Raw genomic sequence first — 10,388 nt, 5'->3', positions numbered from 1 at the left:
GTCCCATATCTACACGTTAAAGTAGCCAGCAACTGGCCGGCCAAACATATCTCAAAAAACTCTTCTTGTAGTACCATGCAACATATATATAAACAAAAAGCGTATGAATATATGCATGGATGGCCATCCTTTTTGTGTCGTCCCGCATTTTGTTTCGTGTTTGCAGTAACTTTCAGACAAGGAGTGAGAGCAAAGGAAGCGAGTAATAAGAAAGATATGTGTTGATGTTGACTGACGACACACGTGGCGCACTGCGTGGCAGCTAGCGTGGTCCTTGCATTGGGTCAGCTTTTGATTCCGAGATTAATAGTCCCTCCTGTTTCCGGAAAAATACAATTCTCGCTTTCCGATGAGCCAAACAATTTCAAATTTGATCAAATTATACGAAATAGTACTAAATTTTTATCTCTAAATAGATTTATTATAAAAATATATTACATGATTAATCTAATAATATATAATATAAATGTTAATATTATTTCATATAAATTTGGTCAAATTTGAAATTATGTCTTTCCGGGAAGCGAGAATTGCATTCTTTTTTGACCGGCATTCGGGTGTATATTTTCCTATGGTTCTCTATATGATTTCAAAGAAATTATATTGTCGATGACAAGGAAACACTCTATCGACAATCATTCAGGTGTTTCGATCTGAGTATATCCTTGTGAAATCAAGAGATGACAGAAAATGATAAAACAAGTAAAGGTGGAGAAGCCACCTACGCTAAAAATTCTTAGCCAGCATGATTCATCATTCATGGGACCACTCGTTGCCACTGACTTGTATTTCTATATAGCGAGGCTGGCCGCATGGCTCAATTTATCATGTGTTTATCGAGCCCGCAATGCACACACGCATGGTCCCATCCATTGTGTTATGCGCGGCCGCTGCAACAGAAATTTTCGGTGCCATCCAGAAATAAAGGACACCGGACGTAGCAGAACTCGGCAGCCAACCGCGCTCATTGAGCACCTCAGAAAAGAGATTCAGAAGAATAGGATTATTAGTTGGCCACTTGGTCAAGACCTCATCACTTTAGATGGCCTCTTGGGGGCTAGATGCAAGTTCTGAGGTTTCAATTGATCTGTATGATCAGGTTTCAATTGATGGTCAAACTCTAAACATGCATGTTTGCTGCAAGTAAACCCAAAGATGACACTTACTAGCTACTGCAGCGAGTATAAATTAAAGTACTTCTTCCATTTTCCATATGATTGAACATGCATGGAGATCTGTTTTGGCCTTACTAGTATAAGCAGCCCGGATGAAGCATATCTACTAGCTAGAGAAAATGTAAACCGCTACGCACCAATTGGCACGAACTGTGCATATCTTGAGAACAAACAACAACAACCGTGTGTGCCCTTCCCACATTCACACTCACTCATTTCCTTTTCACAACAGTAAGCGCACGATCTGCTGGCACATCGATCCATATTACGTGACGGGACCAAAAGCGGGTTCATTTGCGGCGTAAAGTAATTCCAAGCAAAGCATTAGATTAGGTGGTGCGTGTGGTCTTGCTGGGAAGAACATGGATGTCTCGCTCCGGCCGTGGAACCTACTACACTGGGCAGGTCCAAGGAACTCGCAGCTAGCGAACGGCGTACAAGTTCAATGAACATGGTGAAAAAGAGAGAGAGAGCCAGGATTGGACACATGGGCAGGCAGGCATATGCAGCGGCACCTCGCTCGGATTGGATTGGGTGGCCGCCGCCTGATCTGCTTTCAATTCATGTGTGAGCTGCAGTAGGGCTGCTGCTGCGCATGCTCTAGCCCTCGCCTTTGCTGCTGCGGGTTGGCTTCGAGAAGCACGCGCCCATGATTAGCCGCTTGCCTGAACGAGGCAGACATCGCTTGTGCCTAGATTCCCGCAGGACATGCTTCTCCGATCCGAGAAGAAGCTAAGCTAAGAACCTCACGTTGACGTCCATTATCCATACTAAAAATATATATACTTCCAAAGATTTACTTGAATCTTTTTAGAATTCGTTCGGCATTGCGGCGGTTTTTCAAAACCACTTGGGGGACGATGTACTAATCTGATTCTGAATGATATGAAGGTATTTGTCCTCTTTTCCCCCTTTTTTCAGGAGACTGCAATGTTGTAGAACAGGAAAGAAACGAACTTCTTGCAGCATACGTTAACCCATTGGGATGTAGTATGAAGTATGAACGGACATACCGGCCGGATCAAATCGGAATGATACCGATGGAGTCCACAAGAATCCGAACCCATGATTGCCAAAATCCAGCAACTTGGAGTTGGAGGAATGCCCTCTGCCTATCCATCCATCCATCCAGTGCTTGGCTCCGAATGCTGCATGCCCATCACGCACTAAAAGTCAGGGGATGATTCACCATCCACACCCACAGTTGCCGCATGCTCCAAATCTCTCTCTCTCTCTCTCTCTCTCTCTCTCTCTCTCTCTCTCTCTCCCCCCGCTCTAATGGAGGTCTACATGGACGCTTCACACAACCACATCCTACCCTACTTGCCCTACTAAATATCCTTTTTATCGCGCACACTCGTTCGTCTTCTTTTGGGAGGATTCTTTATCACACTGTCACTCGCACACAGTAGCTCTGATCAGTTCCCCAACATGGGCCAAGAATTGTAGAAAACTAAAGGCGATCTGCTTGCTCACTGAGGATGGCTCCTGATTGGGGTTGGGATGATTGATTGGTGAGAAAGTGCTGATCATGAGTGCAATATCTCAATTTTTTTTTCCGCGGACGGGGAAAGGCAAATTTGGCGGTATAGTGTAAAGTTTCAGTGATCCCACTTTATACCAACTAGTTACGGCCTGAAAAAGGTTGCTCCAATTGGACTACTAGTCTTTTAATTTTTGTTTCATCATCAGCAGATTTTACACCTCTCAACTTTTTACCTTCGCAGTGGCCAATTGGCCACGCCAAATGCAAGTCGTTATCTCTCTGACTGACCAACAAGATGCTGCTGGTGCCGGTATTTCACTCAATCAGAATGAGGTCTCGATCCCTCCCTTTGCCGTGAAAAAGAAAACTTTTACTCGAGGGCGCCGTTTCGTGAGCTTGAGAGGCCAGGATCAAACATCCTACGCGGTGGATTATTAACTACTGCGAGATGCCACCAAGATGCAGAAATCATTGTAAATTAATATTCTAGGATAAGAAAAGGGGAGAGGGAGAGAGAGAGAAGGCCCAGAGAAATTTGAATTTGGGCCTACGCTTGTCAATTCAATACAGCCCATTTCAGCCATGCATTTGCCGCAACAGGATTGAGATTGACAATCGATCCAAAAGCCCAGCAGCCCAGCAGGCCGCACATGATTTCGCCCCTAAATAATCCACACCTCCTTACAGACATAACACTAACACCACGTCACTTGAACACTACACGCAACCAGCAAACAAAATACACTACCAGCAGTAGTACAGTTACACTACTCGTTGCCATCTGCACAGCTACAAGCTTGACCAGTGACCGTATACATACAGCCACGTATACATTGCTGCGCTTATTTTTTTTCTTGCTGCACATATATAGGCTTACTAGCTGCTTGATGATCGGTGATCATATGGACTGCACGGCCCTGGCCATGGCGTAGGCGGCGGCGGAGGCGAGCGCGCCGACAACGGTGGTCTGCACGGCGCTGAGGAACGGCCGGTCGCCCGTGAAGCGGCCCTTGACGAAGCCGAAGAAGAGCAGCGCGGCGAGCGTGACGGCGACGGACACGGCCATGGCGCGCTCGGCGCGCGGCACGAACACGTAGGGCAGCAGTGGCACTAGGCCGCCGGCGACGTAGGAGAGCGCGATCGTGGCGGCGCTCACCAGCGCGCGGCGGGGCTCGGGCTTCTCCAGCCCCAGCTCGAACTTCATCATGAACTCCAGCCACGCCTTGGGGTTGTTTCGGAGGGTGGTGACCACGGGGCCGTACTCCGCGGGGCCCAGCCCGTACTGCGACAGGATGTCCGCGATCTCGGCGGCCTCTGCGAGCGAGATTTTGAGAAGAGACGAGCGAGGTGGTCAGCAAATGCATTGCCGTGAGATTGTGAAGCTGCGGAGCTCGCCTGCGGTGGCTTACCGACGTCGGGGACGGTGTCGATCTCCTCCTGCTCGCGCTGCAGCTCGCGGTTGTAGTGGTCCGCCTCGCTCTTCGCCGCCAGGTACCTGCCAGCAGCAGGTGGTCAGTTCAACTGGGTTGTTAGGCTCAAACTTCATCTGGGGTCAGTTTAGTACGGGCGGAAGACATGCGTGTCTAATAATTTCTTGGTGGGCTCGGGCTCCGAGCTGTTGGAAGCAGAAGAGGACTCTCTGTGTGTGTCTCTGCTGCATTGCGAAATGCTAATCAGGGCTCAGGGGCTGATTCGCTAAGTTTTCTGAATTCCTGTCTCTGGAAAACGTGTTTTCTGAATCATGGTTCCTGACAAGGGAGTTGTACAGAGCAGCAACTGCATCTGTCGTGATGTCATTTTTCTTTTCGAGAGTGAGAGAAATGCGGTGCTAGTTTGCCTCAAATACCTCCCTGTATTGTTCTCCGGGCAAAAATGAATGACCTTTCTGTACTGTGCCTAACATTTTTATCTCTTTATAGTCACATGTCCTAACATGGTTGGCTGTACTAATTCATAAGAAAATGGTTTGGCGGTAACATTTAGGCTGTTTGGCAGAGAAGGATTGTATCCGAAAAGCTAGTTTGTACTAATTAAGTACTAGAGATTATTTAGATGAGAAAACCACACTTTTAATTTCAACTTTTCCCCGATGTCAAAGAATAGTTAAAATTTCAATGAAATTTATTTGTCCGCCGAAAATGAGAGAGCGGGTGTGGTCTGATGAGGAAGTGGCACCATTGCAGGAAAAGGCCAGAAAACAAAAACATGGATGAAGCCGTTTTTGGTAAAAGTTCAAGAATCCATGCATGTCATGAATAGCCATCAGGAAATCTTTGCATGCATGAACACCCATTCTTAATCGAGTGATTAGCAGTTCTCCTCCTTGTCTTTGGACAGAATTAATTTCCCGTTTGAGCAGGGGATGGAAACAAAATTGTAACCAGTAGATGCATGAATCGGCCTTTTGGGGGAAGAAACAATGGCGAGAGAAGCCAAGGTGAGCTCAGCGTCTGTTATGCATGCCGGATTGCTGACGACCGTGCCACAGAAGAGGCAAATACTTACGCGAAACAATAAGATGCAGCAGTTTAATTTGGAGGCAGGCTTACCCTCCGAGCCCCATGGAGATGGCGCCGGCGGCGACCTCCGCGAGCCCCGCGGTGAGCACGAGCGCGGAGGATGCGTTGGCGCCGGAGAGCCCCGCGGCGAGCGCGAAGGGCACGGTGAGGCCGTCGGAGACGCCGATGATGATGTCCCGGACCACCTCGCCGGCCGTGAAGTGCTTCTCGGTGTGCTCCTCCAGCAGCAGCCGCTGCTTCTCCTCGTCCTGCACGAACGTCTTGCCGCCGTTCAGCGCCATCTCACCCCCAATGCAAAGTCTCCACGCAAATCGCCGGTGCGCTCGCTGCTTGATTAAGCTGGCTTCGAGCGAGCGATTGGTGCGGGCAGCGGTGTTTGTGCTGGGACGCTGCGAGGTTTTCAGTGCAGGCGATGCGGAATGGGCAGAGATGGGAGGGGCATTTATAGGGGTTAACACGGGCAGCGAAATGACCAAGTTGGACATGGGGCAGTTGTATTTTTTTTTTTGTGTGTGTGTGTCTGAATGGGTAGCAGTGGCTTCAGAAAGGTCCGGTGTCAATGTCTGGTTACTCCCTCTGCTTCTCCTAGGCCAATTTCACCACGTGATTCTCTATTTTCTCTGACAGAACAAGCAAATAAGAGCACAAACTGCGGTTTTTCTATTACTACTAGCGTGATCATTGGGATCGGGATCGTATCATACGTATTTGTAGTGGGAGTTCGCGCTGCTGTGCTAGGACTGTGGTTTGTAATCATGGCTACAGGTTTGTAATCGCAAGCTTAGAAGAAACAAGGACTGTGGTTTGCTTGGCAACACATCCGGGAGTACGAATTTAAATAATTTTTGTTCTGGACTTGAAGAATCTGTTCCGGATGGGGATGTATGCTCAACAAGCTACTAGGTTTCGGCTCCGTCCACGTTACCGCTAGCTACCTCGAACGAAGAGCGTGCTCGCCACACGCCGCCACCGGCTATCCAGCTCGATCGTAGGAGGGTCAACATCTCGCCCCCTATGGAAAAATATCATGTGGAGTCATCATAGAAGGGGGAACGCTTCGAGTAGGCAGCCGTGTCCATCTCTACGCCGCTTAAAGCTTCCGTCCTCTGCTAACTTAATTAGGTTGGTCCATGGTGGATTAGCTAGCATGGGAACATTAAACCAGAGCAAGAGAGACTGCAGCCGGGGATGGATAGGCAGAGCTAGCCGCCGGCCGAGCCGGGACCGATCGGCGGCGGCGCTCGGGCCTCGCGCCCCCGGCGGAGGAGCTGGGGACGCGTGGTCTCCGCCGCCGCGCCCCTGGCGGCCGGCCGCGTCGTGTGGCCGCCACGAGCCGCGACGACAAAAGTGGCGGCCTCACCCTCAGGGTAGCCCGTGCCCGTGATGTCAACGACAACGATGGCCTGCCCCCCGCGCCACGCGCGCGCCGTGCGGCGCACCACTAGCTGAGGCGAGCGGCGGATCCCCAGCAGCAAGTTGCCAAGAGCAACCGGCCAAGCGCCCGAGCTTCTTTCGGTTGGGAGGAGGACACGCCTCACCACCCACACTGCGCAGGCCAGGGTCTCGAGCACGGGCGGTGAGACGAGTCAAAAGGCTAGCTAGATAGGAGTAGAGCCTAGAGGCAGGCAAAATTACCGCTACTCTCGCAGGGTTGTAGTAGACTTGTAGTTGTTCCCTCCAGCAGCGTGGCAACGTGTGACGTGTAAATTAAACTCGTTGAATATTTGACTGGAGGTTAGTTGTACAAACTTTCACGTTGGCTGGGCCTTACCCGAGCAAAGTCTAGCAGTAGTAACCATAGTTACAAAAGTTCCAAATCCATAGATCGAGGAACTGTGGACGTGGTACGTTGTCGGTAGATTGTTTAAGAATGATTATAGTTATAAAGGTTCCGGATCGATGGATGTGGTACGTTGCTGGTACATCGTTTAAGAATAATTTTAATACTATTAAGATAAAAATATACCCACGTTTCTAGGACGAAAATATCCTTTCCGGAACAACCACGGTTTCCGGTGACTGATACCAGTAGCATGCTGCAGTGCAAGGTCATGTCGCCGGTCCAGCCAGCGCGTGTAGTACTACGTATGCATGTACTATGGGCGTGAGACGAGTCAAAAAGGCAGAGGAAGGCGAAAATTAGAGCTGCATCAGCATCCGTAGGGTTGTTGCCTCCAACGGCGTACAACTGCGTGTCTTGTTTTTTTTTCTTCGAAACGAAACTTCGTGACCTGTAAGTTTGTGAACCAAGTATAGATTTTTGTTTGAGCCGTTTGGACCTGGCTTTAGCAAAGATTATTTACTAGTTGCATCTTATTGTTACTGATGCTCACCGGACACGTTAGGAAAAGCATAAAACCTAGAGAATTTCGCTAATAATGATAATAATAGAAAATGCATCTATTACGTGTTTTAAGGAAAAGTTACTCACATCTATCATTATGAAAATAGTCCCCTAAATCTATAAATAAACTACTCATATCAATCTATCATTATTTTATTTTACTATTACTAATTGAAGACTCCTTTTGAAGCCTCCACGTGAAGCCACCTAGGATTCTAGGTGGACATTTAACAAAAATAGAGAAATTTAAAAAATTCTCACGAATATTAGAAACATCCGGCCATCAATCCGACAACTCTAATCATAATAGTCATTGAACCTGTTATCTTTTTCTAATAAATTACCCACATCTACCATTATAAAAATGGACTAAAGTAACCCTAAAAATGTATCTAAATTATCCACCTCTGCCATTATAAAAAAATCTAAAATAATCCCCTAATTTTAGTGTAAATTACTCATCTATACCATTATAAAAATAATACAAATAACTCCATAAATTTGCATATAAATATCCAATTATATCATTATTAAAAGTTAAAGTAACCCCTAAATCTGAATATAAATTATATAATCATAATAAAATATTGAATTGCACCAATATAAAATGTTAAATTACTATTTTATTATTAATAATATATTATTTATATTATTATTTATATAAAAATACTACCCACGATATGTGTCACCATGTATTCATGTATGATGGAAGATATAAGAATACCAATTATAAATAAATAGTTCAATTAAATATATATCAAACACATATGGAGTTATAATGCAAAATAAAATCTATTACAACTAGATAATGATAAATATGTATTTTAGAGTATTTGTTAAAATCTTTAATAGATGAAAGAGGGTGTGAGGTAGATAATTATAATTACTAGTTATAAGTCTTATTTTTATATTAATTCTAATTAACCCGTGTGGGAGCACGGGTTGATAGACTAGTGAAAAATAACCTAAAGTAGCCTCCTAATCTCCATCTAAAGTAGCAAGTGGAAATAACGGATCACTCTCTTAGTTTTTATTTCATTCCATTTTCTTGTTTTGATTTCAGATCAAAACATTTTGATGGGTTTTAGGTCAACCCACGCCAATAACCCAAGTAAAACAGAAAAAAGAAAGCATGCTTCCCTATTCGCACGCCATGGGATGGCCGGTTTCATATGCAGTTGCTTCGCAACTTGGCATATCGTCCCACGATCGGGAATAACAACTGATCAAAGAACAGTCATCTTAGGGAAATATGGCTGATAAACAATCAGCCTCGGTTCAACAAGTGCATCCGCGCGTGGAGAGCCTGCAGTCTGAAGTATATGGCTGGTCATCATGGACACTGACAGCGCTATAGAAAATTGTGTGCGCGGCGTCTCTTGGCCGACGTGGAAGGACACATTGCGCCGTCTCATACCAAACCCTCCATTTCTTTTGTGCATTGGTAATTCATTACACACATAGGTATGTTTCACTCACATGCATGCATGTCACATTCTCATGGCTGATTCAGCTCTTGTCCTGGAACCAGTAGGCTAGCCACAACACATTCTTTGCACATCGCCATGTGTACAGAGTTTACATCACATCTAGACCAGTAAATTCTTTCAAGCCATGATGCCGTGCCCCAGCCCTCAGGCACGAGATGGCTATAGATAGGCAATCAGAGAGGAGAGCCCGGGCTTTTGGTATCTGAAAACGAATAACCGGGGCATTTGGTGACAACAAGTGGAGACAACATGCGTCAAAGCTACTTAATTTTTTGTACAGAACAAGCTCCATCCTTTCCCACAATCCCGTCCAGGATAGACTCGCTGTCCCGTGGCGCTGTTTCAACTGATCTTTCGACACGGCACCTTTAATTTGCATGCGTGTGCCTGCCACAAGCCGGCTCGATTTGTTTAGCTGCCATTGGGAAGTCTGAAAAATACTCGCTGCACACGCCACATTGTGTGATCTGTTCAGGTCATGGGAGTAGAGACAAATGTTTAGGTGATCGAATGCAAGTGTTTTGAGTGGAGTAGTGCAAGTTGTATTCGGTGACTGATTTTTTTTGGAGTTATTGGCCCCGTCACGTAACTGTACACGTCATTAAATCTAAGAGAAATAGATGTTTTAAAAGAGATATATGTATTTTAATTTGTGAACAAATTTAGGGCCCCAACACTAATTAAAATTGGTTATTGTTGCTCTCTCTATCGTTTATCTTTTTCTTTTGCGAGGACTATTGTTTTATCTATTTTCTACTCTATAATACCCTTGTTGTGTTAAAAAAAATCTTTGTCGAACCTAGGAGGAAGTAATAAGTGGCTTTCTATTAAAAAGAAAATAAATACCCAAATTCGCCACGACATGGTATAAACCTAATGGTCCAAAGCATATATCAACACGCTCAACCAACAGAGCTAGGCTTAGCAGTATAATAGTAAAATCACAATGGTATAGGTGGGTAATATACCTAAATTTAGGAGGTCACTTTAGGTATTTTCATAATGGTAGAACTGTAGAAGCGGTAATTTATACTTAGATTTGGAATGTTACCTTTAAGTTATTTTTACGTAACAAAGTTGTGTACTTTTGAAAGTTATTTTTATAATGACAATCCAATAGTTGTGCTAACAGTGATTGTTTCATAGAAAATGACTGGTTGTATTTTTTTTGTTTTCCTAGAATACGATTTATCTTTTTTTTCCTGACATGTGGATTCGAGGTTGTCAGGGATAGATCCCCTGAGTACCGCAAGGAAGCTACCCGAGAGCTAAAAGAAGTCTGGATCCTATTAGGATTCCGCTGTAATCCTATTAGGACTCATATGCTGTAATCCAATTAGGACTCCTAATCCTACTAGGAATCCTGCCCCCTGG

At 45.5% G+C, this 10,388-nt stretch overlaps 1 protein-coding gene across 1 annotated transcript; it reads right to left on the bottom strand.

Annotated features, from left to right (window-relative positions):
• Positions 1-3,176: 3,176 nt before the first annotated feature.
• On the bottom strand, positions 3,177-5,584 carry LOC112879749 (vacuolar iron transporter 1.2). The gene is made up of 3 exons (XM_025944131.1): positions 5,211-5,584; positions 4,071-4,156; positions 3,177-3,975 (listed from the first exon to the last, which is right to left on the bottom strand). Exons 1-3 carry the CDS (start codon positions 5,459-5,461, stop codon positions 3,560-3,562), a joined length of 753 nt encoding a protein of 250 aa, XP_025799916.1. The 5' UTR covers positions 5,462-5,584; the 3' UTR covers positions 3,177-3,559.
• Positions 5,585-10,388: the final 4,804 nt, after the last annotated feature.

This window comes from Panicum hallii, chromosome 2, assembly GCF_002211085.1.
Source record: "Panicum hallii strain FIL2 chromosome 2, PHallii_v3.1, whole genome shotgun sequence".
In the NCBI taxonomy this organism is placed as follows: domain Eukaryota; kingdom Viridiplantae; phylum Streptophyta; class Magnoliopsida; order Poales; family Poaceae; genus Panicum; species Panicum hallii.
The sequence above is the reverse complement of the archived record's forward strand: the minus strand, read 5'-3'. Positions and strand labels throughout refer to the sequence as shown.

What these genes read in the sequence shown, in the direction of transcription:
- LOC112879749 (XM_025944131.1), bottom strand. Translation starts at nt 5,461, where the DNA reads ATGGCGCTGAACGGCGGCAAGACGTTCGTGCAGGACGAGGAGAAGCAG. An exon ending in ATCTCCATGGGGCTCGGAGG is followed by an intron (nt 4,157 to 5,210) that starts GTAAGCCTGCCT and finishes TGCTGCTGGCAG; the next exon opens with GTACCTGGCGGCGAAGAGCG. An exon ending in CGACACCGTCCCCGACGTCG is followed by an intron (nt 3,976 to 4,070) that starts GTAAGCCACCGC and finishes TCTCGCTCGCAG; the next exon opens with AGGCCGCCGAGATCGCGGAC.